Below are 26,448 nucleotides of genomic sequence, written 5' to 3' on the forward strand. Positions count from 1 at the left end.
AAGAATTTTGTTATATTCCGGGACTTATATATTTCTTTGTTTTTAAAAGAAAGTTGCCCCCTTCTTTTAAAATTTTTCAAAATTTAATAAATGTTCCCCCTTTTAAGTTAAAAATAAATTTCTTCTTTATAAAAAGTAATTGTTTATTTTTATTTGTTACTATGCAATGGCATTTATCACTTAATTTATTAGGGCATGGACATCACTTGGTTTTCAGTAGTAAAATTAAGTTTATTTAGAATTTAAAAAAATGGGATGTGTAATATTGTATCCGTCAAATATTGTTTTATATTATCATTCCTTCTTTGTTTAAAAAATTGGTTTGTATTAGAGGACACATCAGAGTACTAATGTTCAACAGATGACTCAAGATGAAATAGAATATAATTGTTCAATTGTGAACACTTATGTATCCTGTAATAACCATCTTTTAGAAGAAAAGAACATACATTACACTTGCGATATCATTATTCTACTATGGAATAGACCAGTCTATATCGGATCAACTGTTACATGTTATATGAAAGATAAACAGTACTCCAACTAATACATGCAAGTAACGGCTAGTCAACCCGACTTAGCACACACTTGTAACTCGAATAATATTGTACAAAATCGTAATATTTGTATAGATATATTTAACATTTATCTGTTTTAACCACTGTTTGAAATATTTATCAACGACCGTAAAGTATGTATTACAATTCATGCACAACACAAATGATACAGAGATTAGACAAAGCCCATAAACTGACCTGATAGATACTGAAGGTAGTCTATAAATATGTCCTCCTTTCTGGATACAATACTGTTAGTTAATAACAGCTTTACAACATTGAGTTATTAATATTGAGAGTACACAAATGAAAAAAATAACTTGCTTTTTTTAAGAAAAGAAAAAAACAGTTGATGGGGAATCAATTGAGATATTTGTTACTTAATTATATGGGGACGAAGTCCCCAACAACAGTAGAAAAATCAATAAAAAAAATTTGGAAAATTTTCATTGTACTAATGAAATCAAAATCGTTCAACTTTTTTTATGTCATGTTTTGAATTCCCGCATCTGCGCAGAAATCTACAATGTACTTCCTTTTTTCGGTCTCGTTTGTATGAAATTTTGAGTAAAATAAATATTCATCAGTCTAGTATAAAATAGGAAGGAACACAATACCAATTTCATTTTTAATAATTCCTTGATGTGAAAAAACGTTACCTGATGATAGCGTTTCTTTGTTTACATTTCATGTGACGTCATAACTTAAATAACGTCACAATTAAAATCCCTAACAACAGAACCAAAATCGGAAACGTTACGGTTTTTCCGTTTCCTTTTCTTAACATATATGTAAGTTACAAAAAAATTCATACAGACTTCGTCCCCATTTACAGGTTATGCCTGCCTCATATTATATATATCACGGAAATATTTTCATAATATGCCTTCTGTAATTGATTTGGAATACTCGTATACAGGTTAAAGTATTCTTATTTTAATAACAGATTTGTTTCTTACTATCAATGCGAGAGAAATCTCCGTTCCAATTGTTAATTATGGCCAGTTACATAGTTATCAAAGGTACCAGGATTAAAGTTTACATTTATGTTTGTAAGAATGAAATGTTATATATTTTTGACAAAATCAAATCGTTATCATTTATTATCTGTATGCTTTGTAGAGTAAATGTTCGACTTTTGTTATTAACAAGTCTAAGCGTATCAAGCAGGGACAAATAAAAGACAAATTGCCTATATGTGACGATTCGACTGTACAATATTATTGCTGTTCAATTCAAGATTAAGAAATATTTCATTTCAATGAACTTTTAGTTAAAGCGCATTGGTAATTTAAATCAAAAACAAAATATATAGTATAAACGATTTCGAAGTTTCCTATCATATCTGACAGTGAGTCAGTACATTTGATTTTTAAATGAATGATTTGTTTTAAATGTTTGTTATTGGCTATGAACTAGTTGTTTTAAAAGAACTGCTAGTTTTCGAAAATCTATATTAATTTTCTTTTTTCACTTTTTTATGGAGAGGGTTGGAGTGTAAAAAAAATCTGCAACATCAAGTTTCTGTTTTTGTTTTTGGTTAATGTTTTTGCTTTATATCAATGTGATAAAGTTAAGTCCTTTTCAACTATACTAACTTCTCAATATTCTGTATGTGCATATCCAATTTCTTATGGGTGTTGAAGGCGGAATGGTAATCTATAGATGTTAACGTCTATAAAATAGATTTTTTTGTTATGGAGAGTTGTCTCTACATGAACATTGAGATGACTTTATTTTTGCCGAAAGGTTTAGTAACGCATGTCCCAATGGTGGCGCATATGTAGTGCTATGACTGAAACTATACATCTAAGAATAGATCGATACACATGTTTAGCGTTTCAAAGACAATAACAATCAAAACAAAAGAGTAAACAAAGACTCACAGAACCAAGGGATATTTATATCAACAGTTATAAAAATAAAATTAAAAAAAAAAACACGTTACACGAAAGATTCATATGGAAAAATGACCCGAATAATTAAGTCTGTATATTCTGCTGATCTACAATTACTTCATTAACCTCACAAGTAGGAAAAACCGATTACGGGGAGGTACTGATTTATCCGGGTTACTAGAATTATTGATATCACATACAAGTATATACGATTGGATGTTTAGAATTACAGAATGATTGTTTTATCATGGAATCATTACATTAAAAATAGTGTTGTACAATCTAAAACTCTGTTGAATATCTTTCGTTTTGGCAATCATTCAATATCTAGAGAGAAGTCTAAAACGTTGACACAGTTTTTAGTTTTATTATCTCAGGTGAGATTTGTCATTAGAACCTGTGTGAGTATTATCCAAAAGCGACCTGTGCGACATGGACCCCAGAACCTGCAAAATAAACAGACATTGATGGGATGACTGCGGTGCAAAAAGCGTCCATCTAAAAGATGAAATAAATATTTAAAAGCAATAAAACAGGAACACAGATTTTATTATGAAACAGTAAATAACCAAATATCTACATCTCATTTTAAAAAAGCATACTCACTTCAGCATTTACATACATGATGACTGTTGCAAATCAAAGCATTTGTGTCAGTATACTTAGAATTGAACTTGTTATGTAACCCTTAACACATTTCAATTTTTTTAAAAGATGAAATCCTTTTTTTATATTTTTTTAAAAGGAGAAGGGTTTGTTCCACCGATAGGCATAGAATCATGATTTTTTTATTAGTTGTTAGTGGCTTTAAACTAGCTGTCAGATAGCTGCGAGTACTGTCAGATCTGTTCCTGCTGTCTTTTTGTTGTCGGAATGTATAAGTTAAATAAAGCAAAATTAATACTTTATTTCTATTAGAAAACAACCTCAAGGGTATTTAGTGTGCATTACTTTTTTGTAAGTTCTTCATAGAAAAGAATGTTTGTTCATACATTCCGTCAGTGCTTGTTTCGTTATTTTGAACATTTGGTGTAGATGGGACACCATTGGATGTGCTCGACATATTATATAGACCTATTTCTATGGTTAAACATTTTCCCTCCAGTTGACTTCATGGTATATTATGGGTTTTTTTTGTCTGCTAATAGATGCATGATTGCAATTGCATTCAGTTTTTTCCCCTATCAAACACTATTAAACTGAGGGAATTAAAACAAATGTTAATACTAGTATTAAGAAAGTTTTACCTGTTCCCCTGATATGAAATGTTGGGTTTGCGCCATTATTGTCTAGAGTAAAATTTTCAGTATGAATAACTGTATTTTGATGGAGTAATGTCAACTCGTAATCTCCTAAAAACCCTTTGGCATTTATAGTCGAAGCAACTGGGTGGACTTCATTGGTACGCCAGGTTTTATGAAACAGTTCTTGGTACTTCCTTCCTGCGGCATTTGGCTGTTAAAACAAGAACCACAAGATGAAAAAAAATTCAGAATGTAAATGAGGGACATATCAAAGAGACAACAACCGGACCAAAGCGCAGATATGGTACAGATTTGCAAGTGAGTTTACTTGCTAATTTTAAGTGAGTATGTGTAGAGTGTTGTTGGATATATTTAATATGATGCACTAGCTATTCCTTTGATCGGTTGGATTACAACGAGGGTATGGATAAAGATTACAGAAGAGAGAATACTGCACAACAAGAGCAGAATAAAGCGCTTAAAAATAGGGGGATTGAAGAACAAAGAAAAGGGGGTGCTAAAATATACAAAATAGAGAATTACAGGCAAAACAAATAAAGAATTGGGAAAACTAATCTAAACAAATAAATAGTTAAAGAAATTAGGGATCTCCACTAGATCATCAAACAAGCTAGGAACTTAATAAACTATCAATTTCTTCTTTAAATCCTGCTTTTCAGATGTAGTCATTGTATCCCTTTTTAATCTTAAGTTGCAAAACTCAGAATTACTTTTTTAATTACACTGTACAATAATTACTCTGGTTTAAGACCATTATACATTGTTGCTGATAATCTTACTGACCTAGTTGAAACAACTGAAGTTAAGATAAATTATGTTAAATAAGATAACAAGTTTGAGTGTAAAAACATTTAAATAATCTCTAGAAGAATTGAAATTTTAAAAATAAAATTTACTCACCACAATGTCGTTTGACGTTAAGGCTGCAGCATGATCATGTATCGACGAGTCTTGAAAACCCCAAAATACAATTCCTTGAATGGATGAATGACTGAAGTATAAAGTCAAGATGTCTTCCAAGACGGTCGCCTTTCTGTTTTCGTCTACCTCGTGAATTGTCAGTTCGGTAATCCAGAGTGGTAAATTAGCTTCAGCTATCTTATCTAACCGGTACTGTGACAAATAAATAATAATTTGAGAGGTTTAAAGTTGGATTACTAGAAGAACGTCACCTCAACACATTGTAGACATAGAAAAGGTTTCAGTAAGCATGAAATGTTATAATCAAATTTTGGAGTGTGGTTGATCGACAACCATCCTAATATACAGACACTTTTCCTTTGTTGAAGATCGAAAATTACCCTTTTTGTATTTCAATTTATTTCTTGTTTGTTTGTCTCGTCGGATTATACTCGATATGTTCTTATAGTCACGTCTGATCAATATATTATAAGCTTAAAAAAAACACAAGTACATTAATGACAACGGATACACCAGATAGATACACAAGAACCATGATTGTACATTTCATACACATCAAATTAATTGAAAAAAAGTTGTGATTTTAAAGTATGAAAATTGTACACACACATACGACAAAGTCAAGATGCATATACCTCGTGTTCCATGTGTCCAATGAATCAATGTTGTATTTGTTACCTTTATTTGCCCTTTATTTTCAACTCCAAATTTAAGAGTGTATCATAGTATGATATCAATCTGATTGTAATTCAAAACATTTTTATTAATAAAAAAAAACCTTAACCATAAACATACCTTCACCACGTCGATACTTTTTGGAACTGAATGAAAGTGACTCTGTACACCAAGTCCATAAATAGGTACACCAGAAGTTTTGAAAATTTTACCCTGGTTTCTATACGCCTGAATTAAAGACATTTTTGTTAACATGAAAGAGTACAAGACGAAATACATCAAAATTTCAGACCAATGCATGTATTTTTTGAAAATAGTATCAAATTTTAGGCAACGGTAACTTACATGTCATTAATCTTATACAGTCATTTATGTCAAATTTAAGGTGAAAAAACAACATTTTAGAAGTAAGATGAATTATTTATTCTAATGGTGTGAAATATGTTTGAACTCAGCTTCTGCATTTTGAATTTTTCCAATTCTTATCCGCAAGTTTTAAAGTTTTAAAATTTTCGTTTTCATTTTCTATGACTTCACATGTCATTGTTTTTCATCATACATTGTGTAATAAAATCACGGAACGCTAAATATTATTCGTTATGAAAACGTGGCGCTTGCTAAAAAAGGAAGCAGAAACTGATTACTTTTCATTGTTTTTGGGTTGGTTTTCATGATGAAACAATGTAAACTCATATTATCATATACTTAGACAAAAAACACATAATTTTTACTGTTTGATAATAGCATTAAATTTACGTAAATTCCATATTTTTCGAATTGGTGCTTAGTGGGCTGATATGAAAAGTTTATCACATGCTTCGATTGTTATCACATGCCTTTCCGTAACGTTAACGCATGGCATTCTGGTGATACTAGGCATATTCCGGAAACTACACCTCAATACTACGTTTTCAGTGAAAAATATTACAAAGTAGTGTACGAAACAATTATTTGGATACTGAAAAGTATATTGTGTAAAATAATAATAAAATATGAAAAATAAATAAAACATTAAATAAATGCATTTTTAAAAGTTTCAAACATAATTTAGAAAGTTGCTTTGGACATGTTGGAAAAGTTGACTTTTCTAAACAGTGTTCATTAATTATATTGTTGAATTATTTTACTTTGTCGATTCGTCCAGATCAATATGCTTTTCTTCTCTGTTGAGGTATATGATAGAAAGATTACATATCGAATGTACTAAATTTTGGGTCCGACGTCCGTGAACTTTTCACTCTTTGAACTTCTATTTGAAAACCACGGAAAAGGTTCAATATATGAATCTGTTACTTTTCGCCATTGTTGAAGCATATGATAAAAACATTATAACATGTCATTTTTAATATCGCATGTATCATCAGCCCTCGGTCAATATCAGCCCTCGAGCCATGCGGCTCTTTGGCTGATATTGAACTTGATATGGTTTGAGTGTTAATGAGACAATTCTCCATCTAGGTCACAATTTATACGAGGTATATATATGCAAGTACGTACTGTTGTCGCAGAAGAATCCATTACGACGTTAAATTCGTTCAAAAATAGTTTCATGTTTTTATCTTGTAATCGCATCCATTCAAACATTTTCATAGTAATGTTAGGATTAGACATGCGTTGTTCGTAGAAATCGCCGTGCAAATTCTCATTGTTTACGTCCCAGTGTTCAACTCTGAAAGGGAAAGTCCTTAAGTATACTAAATGGAATACTAATACATATGTATAAGTTGTTTAAAAAGAAAACTGTGTTTGCATGATATATCAAGGAGGTGTTGGATCGTTGAAAGTCGTACGGCAACTTATACATTACAAAAAATATATTAGCCAGCATCTACCATATCTAGTCTCTTTATTATATATTATTAGCAAAAGTATGGCACAGTTGTTCTTGTTTTCTTGACTAAAGCCTACGTTTGCATCTGTTTAATAATTGCCGAATTGCTAATTAATCAGAGATACGAAGACACTCATCAAAATATATTCAAGCAGATATAGACCGACAGATCGTTATTCATGTAAGTGTAATAATATGATTTCCGAATGGTGCTAGGGTGATCGACAGTATACAGTGCTTTTATTGTAAACACTAGATACCAGGCTGTTTCGACATTTATGGACAGACAAGCATCTTTCCTATCTAATATTCATCCCGTCTTTGCATCGTATATTAGGTTTGTAAGCATTATTTAAAAAATGAATAATTGGTGAAGATGAAAGGAGCAAAAAATATGTTTTTTTTAATGCGTTATTAATTGCATTGTTAATAGAAAAGAACTGTAATTATTTAAAAATATTTCAATGAAAAGCACACAATATTTTTTTATAATAATACCTGGAACCTAGTACCGGGAAACAGGATATTCTATTTGCAACTTTGTTAAAATGATACGTACTTTCCTGTGGTATGAAGCATCATTCCGTGAATTCTAGCATGCATGGCATTGTTCAGATCTGATGAAGTCATATTCAAAATCCATTTTGGACAATTATGTTGTACTCCCCAGAACATATTGTGACCTCTGACCTTCATTCTGAAAATGTCATACGCAAGTTACTTAGAGATTAAATGTACATTAACGATGCAAATGTACATTCAATAGTGTATGTTTAGAAAATACATTTAAAATAAATAACTCAGCATACAAATGGGATAATGTTTAAAGTGTAACATCGATGGTATTGTGGAGAATACGGAAGTTGATTGGTTGCACCCCTGGCCAGGATAAACCAAAAACTTGAAAATCTGTATTTGCATTTGCTGTCTCTCCACAAACCACGCAGTATTTAGAAAGAGCGAGCATTAGTCGACTCGATGTCAGAATGAAGAATCCGAGTTCGGTGATATGCACTCCTTTGTACTGTTACCTTGCTAAGTAGCACTTTAAAATGTTTACTAAGAGTGTCGCGGTCTAGTAAAACATTATCTATTTTATTCTAAATTTTAACTACGAATGACCTATGACGGATTTGACTGTCTTGTTAACGAGTTAATGGTCTAACATCTCGTCAAGCCTTTGGTGTCATATGTTCTTGTCTTTGTAAATAAGACGTGCACTATATATCAGCACGATTTTATACGTCTACTTGTAAATGTGGACCAGGATTTGTTTTCATTTCCGGAGCACCTGTAAATCATCCTAGTTTTTAGTGGGTACTTCTATATCGTCTGCTTTCTATGATAAGTTTCATACACTGTTTTTTATGTTTTTTCACCTTGACATTGTCAGTTTATTTTCGACTTATGATTTTGAGCGTCCCTTTGGTATTTGTCTCTCTCGTTTACCAATCACTAGAAAAATCAACTGGACCCATGTTGTGTTCACTTATCGCTACACTGACTTAGGTGTGAAGCTTTAGATAGAATTGGTAACCAGTTTACTTGCAATATTGCGCTACTGATAAATACTTCCTGTTCTTTGAGATAACAACGCACCGGATGTTGTATATATTTTTCGTCCTTTTCGGGAGGATCTTTTCAGTCTTCAACGTTTGTATTACCAATGGTATTTCAACGGTTAGGGTGGAGCTTACGTTTAAATTTGCTTAAGGACAGTCTATCTGAAGATGTGTGTGATAAGGATGATTGCCGTTATAAGTATTACCGATTTCTAATCACCTATCAGTATCAACAAAGGAATTTACAAAAGAATGACTGGACACTTCATTGATGAGTTTATCCTATAACACATATCTATAGATGGACTGTTTTTTTGTGAGCGAATCGGTTAAACCCCGCCAAGTCAAGTGAAATAAATCGAGTAATATTAGGTCTAAAATTTTCTAAGAATCTATGCTTCGATCATCGCTGAACGGAAATTAATCGTCGGAATTCGTATCTGCTGTGGTCAACATTTTACCGGTTTATATCGTTATATCAATGTTTACTCCTTTTGAAAAGTATCATATTATATTTTATTTAGCCTACCCTTTAGAACGGAGAAGGTTCAATGCTGGAATTCCTCTATTCCAGATTGGATGACCCTGTAATATATATTATTTTAAACTCAAATATAACAGGTATAAGGTACACACTATTTCGATGTGTAGTAATCAGATCCTTGGACCTAATTGTATTAACACATTCCAACTAGTATGACCCGGAATTTTCAAACCTTCATAAAATGAATTGCCTTTCAATTAATGAGGGGAAAATGAATAAAACAAACACAGTAAAACAAGTGTTGACAAAAATCCATAACCTTTCAGTAAGTATTTACATTATATGTTTAATGTCTGAGTACAGAAACCCTAAACGGTTTTTTTTTTTCATGGGCTGGACATTTTAAATATAAATATGTGCCTAATTCTGGTCGTGAAAATTTTCTTAGACGGATATAAGAAGACGTGGTATGAGTGCCAATGAGACAACACTTCGTCCAAGTCATAACTTGTAAAAGGTCAAATTTCATTAAATAATGTCTGTTCTCAGAGAGGATTATGTGGTGTGAACATAGCCATATTTGTCAATTCCTACTGATGAATCTGAACAATAGCTTAACCAATGAAATATAAGTAAAAAGATAACACTATGTATCTAAATAGAAAAGAACCAAAAGGAACATTTGATCGAAAAAAGTCCAGAAAGCTGCTGGCTTTTTTTTTAAATTTAATAAGATTATTTTCGATCATCTAACAATGATTCGGTGGTTGTTAATATGCGTAATTCGACCGACATGATTCGCGTTGACAAAATTAGCTAAAATGGTCTCTTTGTAAGTCAGAGAAAATAGATTTATCAGAAAATGAAAATGATTAATTAGACCTTTTTTATGTGTACTCCCCTTATAGTAATAGGGAAATTACAGCATTATTTGGCAACACAAACATCGGTAAAATCAATTCTATTGTGGGGTTACAAATATCAGACAAAGCTATCAAATGAAATATTTTCATGCGAAATAAAAGTATACTGTTACAGTTGTTTACCTGTGTAAACTCCATAAGCCTCCATTTCAGATTGTTTGCAATAGTAGCCCATTCAAAGTTGTTATACACGAAATCATGATACGCCTTTTGGTTCTGGTCCATCATAATATCTGCACGGACAGCCGTACCAAAGGCAAAACTACTCTTTACTTGTTTGATCTAATAAATGTACATGAAACAAAATTCCATATTACAGTAAAATGCATAGAATGTGTAGGTAATGGTATTATATTTGACTAGTTTGATAGCTGGCTAAACCGTGAAGTCATTATAGGTAAGGTATGCTACCCTCCATGAAGAGAAGATTAGTCCGACAAATAACCAATCTATCTGTTTTAAGGACTAGACTACTCCGATAGGAAAGTGGTATACTTAACCTTATAATGGTGAATGTACCTATACCTACACACTCAATGCATTTTTCTGTTATACTATTAACTTTAAGTTTTAGCGTTCCCCATCTATATTATTTACTCCCACATACATTTTGCTTTTCACGGCTCTGATGTATCATTTTCAAGATGAAAAGTTTCCGTTCTAGCTTATTCCAAACGTCTTAAGTTTGAATAAAAATTTAAAAAAAAACGTGTTAAGAACTCATTGTATTTAATAGTTATCCCTCAAGGACGCGTTATGTCAGTGTAAGATCACCTCGATGGCGGGAGGCCAGAGGGTGATCTAACACTAACACACCAAGTCCGAATGGGTTAATTATTTTACATCCCAGCTGTTTTTTCCAGCCGAAAAACCGTGTACAATTCATAAAATCGAGTTTAGAACGCCACAGAACCATTATAATATACTTTATATATAACTTTATGATCTGGGGTGATCTGGTAGGTGTGATCCGGCTCAGATCACCCCTGTTAGAACAAATTAGCTGGAATGTAATATTAGATATATGAGTATCAAATACATAGTTTTTGTTCAATTACAAAGTTTTGGCTTTTTGACATGATGATTATGATTCACGTATACTTACTTCAATCTTAAAATCACTTGTATCAGCATTGTCATGATTCTCAATCCTAAAATTGATAAAAACGGTCAAAAACTTAGTTTTCTTTTGTAGTTAACACAAATATACAAAAACATTGCATTGTATTTAATACCATTGGATTGACTTTATATGAATTTTAATTAATTCACATCTGCATTATGAGAGTAATGATCCTTATTAAAAATTAGATTAAAAAATCTGATTTGTTTTGGATTTTTTTTAGTTTTTATATTTTTGATTTTCTAAAATAATAAGGAGAACCCCAAAAAACAATCAAGATTAAATTTAGAGACAGATAAAACCTTAATAACATTGCAAAGAGACAAAGTGACTTTCATGACTTTGCAATTGATTTCAAACATTGTAAAAGACGATTTGGCACTTTTGTTCAGCCTTTGTGATCGTTCTAATAGCAAAATGGAGGTTAAGTATCGCTCAGGTAGATTAACTTTGTATATGTCGTGTACATTTTATTATTTTGTACAGGTTATTACTTGTACAAAAACATTGTATGAGTAATTACTTGTATGATGCCATCATACAAGTTATTACCTCTACAAATATAATTGTACCAGTAATTACTTGTACAATTTTTGTTGAGAAAAAGATAATAACTTGTACAACACAAAATTAAATCTCTGAGTTGTATGTGCTTGTACCTTTTGCTTTAAACAAAATTTTTCATTTAAACACCTTTCTTTGAGTTAGTAAGACTGCCAGTGGGATTGTTTTCTCAATTGTCCGTTACTTTTTTCTTTTACGGTTTCCTCGTGTTTATTTATTATTTGATTATTTTTGTCAGCCATCGACTTTAGTCGAAAAGGCGATACATAAAGATCCAACATTACGTCGTCGTCTGTGATTAAACATTTTGAAATTTTAATAACTGTCTTAAACAATGCTGGATTTCTACCAAACTTCGTCTTGTTTATGATCCAGAAGTAAATTTTGTAAAAATGAAATTCCTGTTTTTCCGTATTTTACTTATGAATTAGTTTTTCTGCCGGGAAACACTACATTTACTCTGTGGTTTAAGTGTTTAGAATTTTAATTACTTTCTTAAACATACCAAACTTGGACAAAAGTTCGTTTATGATCATAAGTTAGTATCCATAAGTAAATTTGTTAAAAGCACATTATTTTTTTCCGTATTTGACTTGTAAATGGACTTATCCTGGATTTTAACCAAACTTGGACAGAAGCTTCTTGCAATCAAAAGATAGGATCGAGAGGAATAATTTTGTTGATCTCTTTTACTCATTTTTGTTGAGCCTTCCATTAACAGAAAAAGTAGGCGAGAAACCACTGGGTTCCGTAGAAACCTTACATTTTTTTTTATCATAAAGCGTATCTATTTTTGAAATCTATATTTTTAAGTGTTTTTTTTTTTTTTGATTTTTTTTTCAAATTTGATTCTGTATGTAGTGGGATGTTTTTTTTTGTTGTTGTTGTATGGGATATACAAGTATCCGGCCACGTCCACTCTGTGTAGAATTTTTGATAGTATCCATCTGATGAGTTAATTTAGCCTCTTTCAACTGATTTTTATAGTTCGATCTTATGTTGCGATGTAACACCACTGTCCCAGGTATGTTGGAGGGTTGGGTTCCTGCTTACATGTTTAACCCCGCTAAATTGTGTATGTGCCTCTCCCAATCCTGTCATTCAATGGTTGTCGCTTGTCGGCGTGTTACCTATTTTTGTCGTTCATTTTTGTACATGAATAAGGCCGTTAGTTTTCTCGTTTGAATTGTTTTACATTTGCCATTTTGGGGTCTTGTAAAGCTGAATAAGCGGAATGGGTTTTGCTAATTGTTGAAGGCCGTGTGGTGATCTATAGTTTTAATTTCTGTGTCATTTGGGTTCTTAGGGAGAGTTCTCTCATATTGGCAATTACATCACATCTTCTTTTTTATTTTAGTATATTTTGAAATGTTAGAAGAATTCAGACACACAATGCACGCAGAGTAACAACATAACCTAGCATGAGACATTGAGCAAATCTAGCTTAACAGCTTGTTGCCACTTAAATAATGACTACATATTCAAAGTGACAAAATCGTTAAATTCAAAAATAAAACTTTTCTTCAATTTATTTTCAAAAATAAATCATGATAAAAAGATAATTGCATAATAATTGTCCATTGGAACTTAACCAAATAGATCAAAGTAGAAGCACATAAAACTCAAAGATATTGTGTTGTACAAGTTATTATCTTTTTCTCAATAAAAGCTGTACAAGTAATTACTGGTACAATTATATTTGCACAGGTAATAACTTGTATGATGGCATCATACAAGTAATTACTCATACAAAACTTTTGTACAAGTAATAACCTGTACAAAATAATAAAATGTACACGACATATATACGGATAAATAATGGTGTTTCGAAACTTTGACGATAACGCTGATTCAGTAAATTTCACCTGAAAGTCATTTTACAATTAGATATTGTTGTTTCCACGTGATTTCTTTATTCTGTACTTGGTTCATTCTGTAATCGGTATGTTATTCTTGAATTTCTTAAGTTATGCTTTATTCTTTTGAATGCCATTATTCACTATTCGTTTTCTTTTGACTGACTTTTCTCTATTCATTCTTTTGGCCATTATAATAATTCTTTATTCTAAAAATCGCATCCAGACATTCGTTCAGAGCCAATTTAGGTTTGCTGAAGCACAAAATGTTAATACCTGATTTGTTTCCTCTAATTTTCTCCGCTAACCTTTCACTTTTCCTTTCATAATTTTATTACATATATTTTTAAAACCCGTCAATGAAAATTTTATAAAATCCTAGTTATTTTTCATAGTTTTGAAAGAAAGAAGGTTCTAATTTTGAATGTAAAAAAGACTGGAGATAATCATTTATTATAACATTCTTTCGAAAAGTATTGTATTTCAAAACAAAGTAACACACATAAAAGTGTGAAACTGATCTAGTATCAAAACAATGTCTTCTACTTTTTCATTCTCATTTCCCATTTTCAATTTTCCAATTTCTATTCTCAATTTTATGGATAAAGTAGATCTTTGTTGTCACATGCTTTCACTTGTAGTTGATTCGTTTACCTAAAATAAGTTTTTCCTCCTTTCTGTGTTACTTCCAAATTTAAAATTTTGAATAATGAACATACTTAATGTTGAGAGGAGCTTTCCTGATTTTTTCAATCCTTGCTTGTGCTTCTGCTTTCCAGTTTGTGTTTGGTGTTATTTCTTGTAATGTTGCATCGTCCAGTAAATAGTTAGCACCAGCCTCGTTTATTTCAATATATATTGTTATACTGTTCACACCTAGGAATTTAAAATTATTTTTTTATTATGCAAATTTTGCCTATGTAAATTTTAAAATTGTTTGCATGCACATTGAACGACAAATTTATGTGACGTATCAAAAACAAATTCTGACGTCAGACACACAAATCAACAAATGTGTTTGTAGATAGATGTTTTTGTGTTCTGTTAAATTGTTCCTTTTAAAATTGTTATACGATGATGACTGATGTACCGATATTTTGACTATTTTATTTATTGTGTCTGTTTAGTTTACGCATCAGTGTAAATATAACGGAATTTGACGAGACTGTCATCAAAGTGAGAGGGTTAGCGCTATAAAACCAGGTTTAATCCACCATTTTCTACATTTCAAAATGCCTGTACCAAGTCAGGAATATGACAGTTCTTGTCCATTCGTTTTTGATGCGTTTTGTTATTTAATTTTGCCCTGTCATTATGGACTTTCCGAATTGATTTTCCTCTAAATTCAGTATTTTTGTGATCTTACTTTTTACCTAAATCGTCGGATTTTGTGAGCTACCATTCTACTTTGAAAAGGGGAGGGTTTTTGAATCAGAAAATTATTTTTGTTTATTTTTTCGACGCTATCAGTTCAAAATTTGCTCTATGATATAGGGGGAAAGTCTGAATTCAGAAACATTTGGTCATCTACTTGACCACAATATTTTTTCATAGAATTTTGGAACAAAATATTTATTTTAAGAAAAACATGTCCACCATCCCCCCCCCCCCCCCCCACCCCCACCCGTTGAAGTTAAGTGGTTATTTCCGTTTAAAAATAATTTGAAGGAAACACCAACTTTCAATGTTTTTATTGATGCATTTTATAATCGAAGGTCAAGGAATAAGTCAAATAAAGCTATAATCATTATAAAACAATGCATGGTATTGTGAAAAGTATAAACCACACATATATCATAGAATAATTCTTATATCATTTGCATATCTATAAATACTTGAATTGGATTGGTCAAGTAGAATTTTTCTCTTGGTTTACACTTCGATAAACCATGTTTCCGAAACTACTTTTGTAATCTATTCATGCGCGATACACATTCTTGCAGGGATACTGGGATTTTCAGAAAGTTGAGATTATAAGACAATTGCATAACAGTTGTTTCGATTCTAATGCATATATAACCAACAAAAAAAAAGAAATGAAATAAATACACTTAAGCTTCGAATATGTATAAAAATAAAATTTTAATAAAATTCCGGGAAATTTCACGAATGATTTGGCGAATTTACGTCATTGCAAAACACGACGTCATACGATTGAAAACTTTCAGACGGAAGAATATTTCGTTACTTGTACGCTTCAAATTTAGATAGTATCTAATTAAAATGAATTTTTTGAGGTAGGTGCTAGTTCATTTTAGAGTCTGTTGCATTTATCGAACATTTAAATTGTTAGAAAGACAAGATGGCGGCGTAATCCTTAGTTACGTACATATAGTAGCCATCAAAGTAATAATGTAAATTAATAAGCGCGTATGTTTGGCTGAAGAATTATAAGGATTAAACACATTTTTTCTAGAGGTTATTGATGTGTAAACCGGGACTTTTATTCAGTTTGTGAGTTAACCGCCCCGGTTTACACATCAATAACCTCTAGAAAAAATGTGTTTAATCCTATAATAAAAACGTAGCTAAAATGACATTCGCATAACATTCAATTATATTGACAACGATCTGTGACTATCCACTAGCAATCAAATGAGATATGTGTTAAAAATATAGGCCCCTATACGTATTTAATTACAAATAGCAATTACTAATATCTTAACTTTATGGAACACTTTTGAAATTCTGTTTATAAAAGTTTAAAAAATACTAAGACCTTTCTAGAGTAAACTCCAGTATGTCATTTAACATTCTGGTGTTACCCCTGTGACTAAAAGTAATTCATTTTTCAGAAGATGATCATTTGAATTTGCCATACCTTTTTAAAAGTTGATCATAATTTGGAATTTTCATTTAACTCGTTTTCGTTTCTTTCGAATTTAAATATTTACCATTCGGAACATGAAAATCTCCGCCTATTTCTTGATAACCAAAACTGACTTGTTGCATCGGTGAGTAACTTATTCTGACATAGTGAACGTGACCTACAATAGAACATATTATAGAGGTGTACAGCATATTATTGTAAGAACGATAACTCTTGGTGTTTTTGTTGTTTTTTTTTGTTTTGTTGTGTAAGTTCAAGAATTACAAAACCAGTCTGACTTGTCGTTTTTGTTTCACTCAAAATGATTTCCAGTAAAGGCATGATCTGAAATGCATCCGGGCAAAATACGAACGAAGTCTGTTGATTTTTTTTTATTATTATTAAGGGAGTTACTACAATGTGTACTGACTGTAGTTTTGACAGCCCTTTTTAAGATTAAACTAATTTTTTTTCATTAATAACTTTAGATATGAAGACTTTTTCAAAGAGTATGTTATAATTCAATTAAATTATTTTTTTGTATTTCTTGAACTTATACAAAGTCAATAAATAAAACGATAAGTTTCAAAAATGAAAACGAATTATACCATTTTCATTACTTGTTCCATTTAAAAAATTAAACCATAATTTGGAATTTTGAAGACATCATACATCATATGCATAAGAAGAAAAAATATCTATTTTTTATGTTCATTTTCATGTGAACTTTCTTTGATTCCTATACAATAATAATGTATAATTAATATGTGCCGTCCAGTGGCTAATATTACATAAATATAAAGTCAAAACATATAAATTTAAAATGAATATCATTCTGCTTTGTACTTGACCGAATTTGACACTGGACGTTATCCATCGAACACTCAGTCAATCAATTGTACTAGATCGACACTCTAGATGTTAAAACATGCTAGCCAATATGGTTATAGGTTGGTCCCCTCCGTAAAACATTCAGTATGCCTTCGGAATATACAAATATTGTCAAGAATTTCAATAACGGCCGGGTTTGATATGTCATCCAATCTAGTCACATGTTTTGCATCTCAGACACTAACTTTTGTTAAAACGTCTTTACGTGTGATAAGCGCAAAAGCAAAAATACAAACTTTTTTACGACAAAAGAGATGATTTCAGTTCATGATTTCATCGATAGATAGTTGCTGCTCATAAGGAAGCTATAAAACCAAGAGTTTCAAATGGTGAAGTTGAAATCATCCCTTCGTTAATTGTAAGGACGCTATCACAAGTTGGTTGGCCGTTACGGATATGTTCCTTATGTTGTAACTACAATCACGAATATGACTAACGGAATAAGAATATTTACCGGGTTTGTTATAACATGAACAAAACGACGGATGCCACATATGAAGCAGCATTTGCTTATTCGTCAGGAGAACCTGAGATCACCCCTTATTTTTTCATTGGGTTCGTGTTGCTTAGTCTAAGGTTTCTATGTGGTGTCTACTGTACTATCATTTGTCTGTTTGTCTTTTAATTTTAAGCCATGGCGTTGTCAGTTTATTTTCGATTTACGAGTTTGACTGTCCCTCTGCTATCTTTCGCCACCTCTTTAATAAGTTCGATGCAGCAGGGTCTCGAACTGTAGAATGCCTTCACTCAATGCTAGCTAGCAAGCTAACACGAGATCACCGAGCCCAATTTAAATCCCTAGAGGTCGCCTTTTTTAAATCTTAGAAAATGCTTACTGTTCACTGTATATTTGAACTTTACACTGATATGGTGATACATATGTCCTGGGACCAGGTTAACGAGTTTTAAGTGTACATTGAAGAAGTAATTATGATTTGGTTGTACTTGCACTGTCTGTTCAATTCCAGCCCATCCGGCTCGCCTGAAATATTCAGTATGCCACACTTATGATATACACACATGTATATTAACGGTACAACACTTATACCGATCTGATAAAGAAATTAAAAAAAAATGTTGGTTTTTTTATGATTTTTAAATTGTTTTGCAATTCGTTTACTTGCACATATATTGTTAAATTCAGTGAGATTGTTTTTATCTTTTCAGCTTGAAAGTCACTGTTTGTAGATCTCAAAATACTACTTATATCGGTACCTTTCGGCCTTGTCACCTAAACAATTATCAAAGAACTTAATTAGACTGATGATTTACAAATATCCACCTTGCCATAGCTCTGCAGTCAAGGTTGGATGTACATGGAAGAGCTCGGAGTTGACATTATTCTACCTTAACGGCATCAAATTTTTAACGATTGTTTAAAACTTAGGATGCACTAGCAAGTGGTTGTACTGTCAAACTTTTTTTTTCTGCCAGTGATTCTAAAATTTTTCTATAATTTTGATTTGATGATCGACCGGTCCTTTAGCAGCTAGTGCATACAGTGTACGTTAAGGGGGAGGAGTTTCATACATACTAGTATTGGCTTGAGGCAAGCAAATACGTCTTGTTTCTATCTGTTTTATATTCCTTATGTAATACATAGTTAGGCTGTTAGTGTTTCTCGCATGTTTTTTTTTTTTTTATCATTTCGGGTCTTTGCTGACTATGCGGTATGGGCTTTTTCTCATTGTCTATTTTTTTGTTTTGGCAAAGGTACGAAAATAATCAGTGCACGGTAATATTGTCATATACCAGTGATAATGAAATGAGGAATGTGTCAAAGAGACAACAAACCAACCAAAAAGTAGAAAACAGTCCAAGGCCACCAATGGGTTTTAAACACATTGGGGAAAAAGTAGTTTCCTGAAATCCTAAACAAATAACGTTTACCTAAATTTCTTAAATCAAAATAATGATAGCATGAAATGAAATACATATCGTATCATTTATGCAAATATATCATGAAGACTTCTTTCACATATTATTACTCCTCGGTCCCCCACAAATAAGTACTATATATAATAATTATGATAAAGTACAAATGTGTCACTTATAACAAGTTGTAAAGTATATAAAGCTATTCGTCAAAGCTAAGGGTGGGATTGAGCATACACTTTAAGTTGTTTAATTGATATACAAATTAAAACAGTACCTGTGAGAAATCATTATACTTTGCTTCCCATTCAAACTGTCATGCGATATACTGGCAGTGCAGCCATTACAGTGCCATGGGGCTACTGATGCACCCTCCATATTTGCATTTTGCACAATTTCTGCATGAGAAGCAGTGCATGCGATCGCTAAAATCAACAGAGTAAACATTGTATATATACTTAGCCTACAAATTGTGATCCAGATCCACAATAAATAGATAAGTAAGTTGTGTAAATGTGATATACATTAAATGTGTGCTTACTGTTATGGAATGCTTATCTGGGTTGAGAATATATGGTCATATAGGTACTACGTTGATTTTATAGTGTATACGCTCTTGTTTAAACTATGTAATTTTGCGTTTTTTAAATATTAAGGTAGCATTTACAATAATTTTCTTTTATTTGAGTCAATTTGACATCATATCAATAGAAACATGGACCTTAATATTACGCAAAATGCGGTTGAAAAGTTTTGTGCTGTCATTTTCTTTGAATGGTTAATTTCATACATCAAGTCCCAGGCTAATGCTCGGTTGATGTGATAAAGTTGCGTTTTATCATCAAATTTAAAACTTGGTAATTTGGAATTTTTTAAGGTTTTGATTTGTCGACAGAATTACCACATTTGTAAACTCCTTATAAACTGAATTTAAAATTGCGATCCCTTCGTTCTCAGTTCGTAATTGGGGAAAACAACACAAAAGTGATCGTAAAGCGTGTTAAGGGGCCTATTATTTTTATCTAGGAGAACAGGAAACTGGTCAACTTGCAGGGGGGGGGGGTCATTTTTTTTTATGTATGTGGAAAAAGGCCAACAAAGGAATCTAAAATCGCGTATAGCGTGTTAAGGCTGCACTATAACGATCGATCGATCCATGATAAAAAATAAAGGATTCAGCACAATTTTTCCTTTGTCATAAGAAATCCAAATCTTGACGCGTTGATATATGCAGTTGTAATAATGAGACACTAAGGGAGTTACCATTTGATTTTTAGGGGAGAGGGCTACAGAAAAATATTATGTCCTGCATCTTTTTTTACTCTATTCGGTCTTGCCTTTTTTATAACTTTATCCTGACATTTTTTACACTAAATGTCGTCAAGTTGCAGGTGCTCATCCTACCCATTTTTTGCCAAAAACGTCAGTCCTGCCTTTTTTAAAATTTCATTCTAGCCCCAACCCTTCCCCCTTTCCCTTCCCTCAAAAATAAATTGGTAGTTCGCTAACTATAACTGTGACGTTTTGAACGTTGTACACACAAAAAAAACACCATAAAAGATAAATACACTATGAGTTGCAAGTGCGTACATTGTATTACATAAAATTAGTATCAACTGATTAGATAAGTGATCAATATCTTGAACAAGCTGCAATCTTTTTCCTTGTTCCATACTAACCTAATTTCTAATATTAGGATCTTCAGGCGGATTTATTCGTAATCAAGTAAGTGTAAAAACTAATAGTTTTTGTTTCCTTTCTTGTTTTTATCTTTTTAATTTTTCCCTATATTACACATATAATATTTAAAAACTATTTGACCAACAAAACATGACCACGGTTTTTATGTGCGATCACAATTTTCAATCTCTTATTCAAATGACAAGAAGAGATATTCGTCGTTTTAGTAAATTTTTGTGTAGACCTTTAAAAAAAAGAAAATCACTTGGAAACACCCTTATATTGCCCACATTAAAAATTTTGAGTACGCCATAAAATGGCATTGAACGTAATAGTTGTCTGATTTTTTTGTCAGTATGAATTGAAGTCGTGTGGGTGAACTACCATTTCATTTTTCTCTGTGTTTGTATGTGTGATAGGGAGGAGGGGGTGCTAGTAAAAAACATATTCTTACTATTCAGTCCTGTCTTTTTTCATAAATTGTCATCCTGCTTTTGTTTTTTGCAAAGTGTGTCATTCTGGCTTTATTTTTTACTGAAAACTCCTGTCCTGTTTTTTGTTTCAAATATCACCCTAACGTATGCGTTATTGTGTACGTGACGTCTTGGTAAAATTCAGCAGTTATAAACAATAATTAATATAAATAACACATAGCTGAGAGAGTGCTAGAGGAGATTGTTACCCTCGAAAATCATTATCACCCTCGGCTTTGATTTAATGATTATATAACACCACATACAGAACATTGTGATGATATACTGTCTCTTATTAATAATAGATTCACTTAAATTTAATATATCCAAGTGAACTTGAAATTAAGGATACTACCGACACAGATAAATCTGCTTCATATTTAGACCCTTTCTCGAAATGACTACTGATGGTAGGTTGAATACTAAAATTGATGAAAAACGCGATGATTTTAATTTTCCCATGGTCAACTTTCCATTTCTTCTGTGTAGCAACATCCAAGCGGCACCAGCATATGGAGTATATGTGTCTGAATTGATACGTTACTATAGAGCTAGCTCAAAGGACGTTGATTTTTTTTTAACCAGGATTACTGCTTTCTCAAAAGTTGCTAAGACAGGGTTATGAATCAATCAAATTAAGGTCATCACTTTTTACGGTAGCCATTATGAGCTGATTTTCCATTATGACAAAAGTGTGTCAGAAATCATAACTGATACTCTTCCTCAGTCATGATAACCTTCCATCATTACCGAATTGAACAAAGAAATAACACGACGGGTGTCGTATACGGTGCAGGAAATGCTTACCCTTCCGGAGCACCTGATTTCACTTCCGGTTTTTAGTGGAGTTCATGTTGTTTCTTATTTATTATTTATAAGTGTTGATGTAAATGTCCTTTGGTTTTTTAGTCTTTGTTTACTCCTTGGTTTTGATTGTTATTGTCTTTCTCCATTTTATTATATAGAAATTCATTCCTTTTGTAAAAAAATCCACCATCACTGATGTCGACTATGGTCACTGTGCTCATGTTGTGTTGTACTGTGATTTTGGCAACTGCAGGTAAGTACAATAGCATAAGGATAACAGTTAAACCGAAGAGTTATAACAAAAATATATATATGTAAGGGCAACTTTATTCAAATGTCTTTTTTTACATTGGAAAATACCTGTACCAAGTTAGGAACATGACAGTTGTTGTCCATTTGTTTATTATGTTTTATCGTTTGATTTTGCCATTTGATTAGAAACTTTCCGTTTTGAATTTTTCTCGGAGTTCAGTATTTTTGTGAATTTACTTTTTGCAATGCATGAAGAATTGACAATCCTTTCTACTATTCTGTAACATATGCGATTTTAAATTCACAGAGAAAACAATGTTCCCCAATTCATCCAAAGTTTAAGTGTTAAAAGTTAGATTTCTGCTAATGTTACTTTTCTGTAGAGTATAATTCAAAGAAATGAAATAAAGAATTAGAACAGGGAATGTGTCAAATATATCCGACCAATGAGAAGAAAAACAGCCCATGGCCAAAAATAGAACATAGGGGTAAAATGCATATTTTTTCGATTATTTATTTTAAAGTTATGAATAGAGAAAATCTGAATAGAACAAAAAATGTTCAGCATAATGAGATTTACTAATTGGCCATACTAGTCATAACTGTAAGATATTTTTTTGTAGCAGCAATTGCCCATGAATGACTAATTGCACCATTTTTTTTTTATTGTTGCCTATTATCATAAGAACTATGGTATTTAAAGAAGCACATTTTCCCCTGTATGTCTTAAATGATTTAAATTGTAATAGTTAAATTAACACCCTGGATCACAAAAAAAAATATAAGCAAAGATGGAAATATCAAAAAGTATAAGTTCGCAGATATTGTTAGTAGACTGTGACGGTAACTCTTGAAAGATTTTCCTTGCTTGACGAATGTTTTACCCTCTTTTGCGTTTTGAGCAAAAACTTAAGAAGATAGAGAGAAACTAAATAAACAAAACACTGCTAAAAGATTCCTAGTACAAGATCAACAAAGCATCGATTTTTGTCATGAAGTCTATTTTGTCTACAATGTTGGAATATGGCATGTGTTTGATATGCACAAAGACCAACGTGAGCTACACAGGCCCTTTAGAGCCTCTAGTTTTTGTTTGACATAACTCTAATACTGAATTATTCACTTCCTCATTAATATATATCTAGGACAAACAATCAAGAAATTTGCAGAGTTGGAAAATGCAGCTGTTTGCATTGGATATACTGCATATTTCTTATGTGACATTAATGGAGACCCAATGCCTGATTATGATTGGTTTCATGATGGCGTGAAAATAAACAATACCATGCGTTTCAATATGAGACGAACTCCACAATATTCAAGGTAAATATTATAAGTAACATAGTGTGCTAATGTAGTAATGCTAGTAATCTATTACGATATATATGGGATTTACTGACCTCAAATATATCTTATTCGTCCGCTAGCACAATGTTCCACGAATGTATCTTATCGACTATCTGAACATATGGCAGTTTAAGACAAGTGGTTTATCGAAATGATCAAATCTTGAATATTTAGAATCTACTTCCATTGGTGTATACAGAAACAATTGCGTTCATCATCAATTTCTTAGTCTGTTGTAACCTTTCAGATTTTTCCTCAACACCATGTTGTTTATACCAAGGGATGTTACATCACAATATAGCTACTAACCGTGTTTTGAAACAAGTTACGTCTTCTAACCACATATGAAATAAACACGGTATAAACACGGTTGCTATTAACCAATCATATTCCTAGAAATGTAAATGAGGCAAGACAACTACAAATCCGAAGAATATCTTCCTCGACTCGATATACCAATATAACAGATTAAAATTAAGAACAGCAAGATACCCTTATTCTGTAAAGTTTACCATTTGTTCAGGTTATTTTCATTGTTTTGTAAACTCTTTATTTGTATTGAACCACATCGACTTGTGCAGAATTAACAGTGAAAAAAAAACATACTGCAAACAATTCAAATATAATTATAATTATCTTATATTAAAATAAGGAAATGTTGACTGATTGCTGAGACAAATCCGTAATGGGGCCATTCAGCGCAGTTCATAATTAAAACTAGAAATGTGTGCATCGTATTATTTTTTATTTTCTTAAAATGTGATAGAAATTCAATAATCTTTATGCTAATACTTTTTGTATGTATTTGTTCAATCATGTTACATATGCAGTCTTTATCATGTTTATAATAGGCTGAGGATAATTAATACGATAATGACAGATAGTGGAGAGTACATATGTAAGGCCTTTAATGCAGCTGGAGTTATAACAACGTCTGGTCAACTTCGTGTTAGAACAGGTACTTGTTTGTGAAGTTGTTGCCAATTAGTGCTTTTTAATATTATTAACATTTTACTGAGGTAGAAGGTCTGAAATTTTATACTAAAAAATTCAAATGTTCATGTTGAAGGTAAACTATATTCATATAATTTAATTTTGAAAATTACGCTTCTTCTGATTGGCTGACGTTGTTATGTTTATCACCTCATAGACATTATTTTGTCATGTGACCCTGACGTCATCAGCGTTTTTTCATTGTTTACTACGGTTTAAAATGAAATTTAGAATTAAATTATAAGAAATGACTGTAATACTTTGTCTGTGTATTCGAAATAACATAACAAATATTACAGTCATTCTTTAAATAATTATTTGATATAAAAACATTAGAGTAGTTTTGGAGTAATGATAACGACGAATTCGTAAAAAATAATCGTTCGCAGTTTACCTTCGGAAAGCTCTATACTTTAAGTGCAACTTAATTTTAGTAAGATAATTTCAAGAAATGTTTAGCATTCGTCAAAACCGAATGTAAAGGAATACATTCAATTTAAGTTGTTTAGATACAAACTCTTAAAAATACATGTTGATATTTGTGCTATAAATAATACTTTATTTGAATATTATCAATATCATGATGATTGATTTTAATCTTCCTTCAGATTGCTGATGCTATGAATTGGGAGAAAGTAAAGTTCCGCTTCCCTGATTAAGATTGTGACGACGACCACATGATAAATATTATAGCATAATAATTAGTATCTGTGATGAGTAGTCTTAGCAATGTTCTGGTATAAATTAAAGGAAAACAAATTCTTAAAAAAAACCAAAAAAACAAACAAACAATCAAAAAAACAAATACAAAAAAAAACAAAAAAAACCAACAAAAACAAAAACAGTAACTTGTTTCGAAATCTTAATGACATTGAATGAATATATGAGAAACACTTGAAACACACTTTCAAACGCTTTATATGCTATCATTGGAAATTAGTGATTTGTAACTATGCTACAAAGTTGGAAGCTTTATGATCAAAAGCGACATACACATAATAATGACATTCATGAAATGTCCACTTTGTCCGATGGAGTTGGATCCTTAGTTTCTTAAGGCAACGATGCGGTAGGTAGTATGTTATCCTTTGTGAAGGCAGACAGTATCAACAGTCCTCAATCAGTGGTATCGACCTAGACTCAGTGCTAATAAATTTATTAAACACTTTATGCATTTTGTGTGTTCAGAAGGTTTATATATATATAGATTCTACCACTGTGTTGAGTGTAATACGATCTTCATCATTTCGAGAGAGTTAAATGTTTTTATTCAAATTTCAAAACATGAGACTCGCTGAATGTTTTGAATGTTAAACATTTAACTGTCAAGAACGGGTATTGCACAATATTTGGTGATGAAATCTGTGTCTCTAACAATTTTCAGACGATATGCAGTCAATCTTCTTCCTTCTTTTCGAATGATCTGTAAAAAGGTGTGTTCTTTTTTTACGTCGACAGGCACGGTCATTCTTGATCATGACACCTCATTAGGAAATTCAGAGAAAAACAAGAAAATTTGACGTAATACTCGATTTTGACCGATGAAGAACTGAATAAAAACGAACCATGATGAAATTAAAATAATCGACAAGTCAGGACGTTGATAAATCGGCAAAAGAAAACGATAATAGTCCGTTGGAAGGGGACAATAAATGGCTGTCC

At 31.8% G+C, this 26,448-nt stretch overlaps 2 protein-coding genes across 2 annotated transcripts; one reads left to right on the forward strand and one right to left on the reverse strand.

The window, feature by feature from the left end:
- Nucleotides 1-2,799: 2,799 nt before the first annotated feature.
- On the reverse strand, nt 2,800-19,733 carry LOC139527212 (uncharacterized). Its single transcript, XM_071322540.1, has 13 exons — nt 19,512-19,733; nt 18,196-18,341; nt 16,554-16,646; nt 14,379-14,535; nt 11,222-11,267; nt 10,240-10,398; nt 9,239-9,294; nt 7,707-7,844; nt 6,814-6,985; nt 5,437-5,544; nt 4,621-4,833; nt 3,703-3,910; nt 2,800-2,901 (listed from the first exon to the last, which is right to left on the reverse strand). Exons 1-13 carry the CDS (start codon nt 19,679-19,681, stop codon nt 2,864-2,866), a joined length of 1,704 nt encoding a protein of 567 aa, XP_071178641.1. The 5' UTR covers nt 19,682-19,733; the 3' UTR covers nt 2,800-2,863.
- A 1,139-nt stretch (nt 19,734-20,872) lies between these two features.
- On the forward strand, nt 20,873-25,499 carry LOC139525992 (immunoglobulin domain-containing protein oig-1-like). The gene is made up of 5 exons (XM_071321179.1): nt 20,873-20,959; nt 22,353-22,447; nt 23,592-23,769; nt 24,645-24,751; nt 25,395-25,499. Exons 2-5 carry the CDS (start codon nt 22,390-22,392, stop codon nt 25,400-25,402), a joined length of 351 nt encoding a protein of 116 aa, XP_071177280.1. The 5' UTR covers nt 20,873-20,959; nt 22,353-22,389; the 3' UTR covers nt 25,403-25,499.
- The last annotated feature ends 949 nt before the right edge of the window (nt 25,500-26,448 follow it).

Source organism: Mytilus edulis, chromosome 6 (assembly GCF_963676685.1).
Source record: "Mytilus edulis chromosome 6, xbMytEdul2.2, whole genome shotgun sequence".
NCBI lineage: Eukaryota > Metazoa > Mollusca > Bivalvia > Mytilida > Mytilidae > Mytilus > Mytilus edulis.

What these genes read in the sequence shown, in the direction of transcription:
- LOC139527212 (XM_071322540.1), bottom strand. Translation starts at nt 19,681, where the DNA reads ATGTTTACTCTGTTGATTTTAGCGATCGCATGCACTGCTTCTCATGCA. An exon ending in AGATTTTCATGTTCCGAATG is followed by an intron (nt 14,536 to 16,553) that starts GTAAATATTTAA and finishes TTAAATTCCTAG; the next exon opens with GTGTGAACAGTATAACAATA. An exon ending in CAAGTGATTTTAAGATTGAA is followed by an intron (nt 10,399 to 11,221) that starts GTAAGTATACGT and finishes TACATTTATTAG; the next exon opens with ATCAAACAAGTAAAGAGTAG.
- LOC139525992 (XM_071321179.1), top strand. Translation starts at nt 22,390, where the DNA reads ATGTCGACTATGGTCACTGTGCTCATGTTGTGTTGTACTGTGATTTTG. An exon ending in TGTGATTTTGGCAACTGCAG is followed by an intron (nt 22,448 to 23,591) that starts GTAAGTACAATA and finishes ATATATATCTAG; the next exon opens with GACAAACAATCAAGAAATTT. An exon ending in CGAACTCCACAATATTCAAG is followed by an intron (nt 23,770 to 24,644) that starts GTAAATATTATA and finishes TGTTTATAATAG; the next exon opens with GCTGAGGATAATTAATACGA.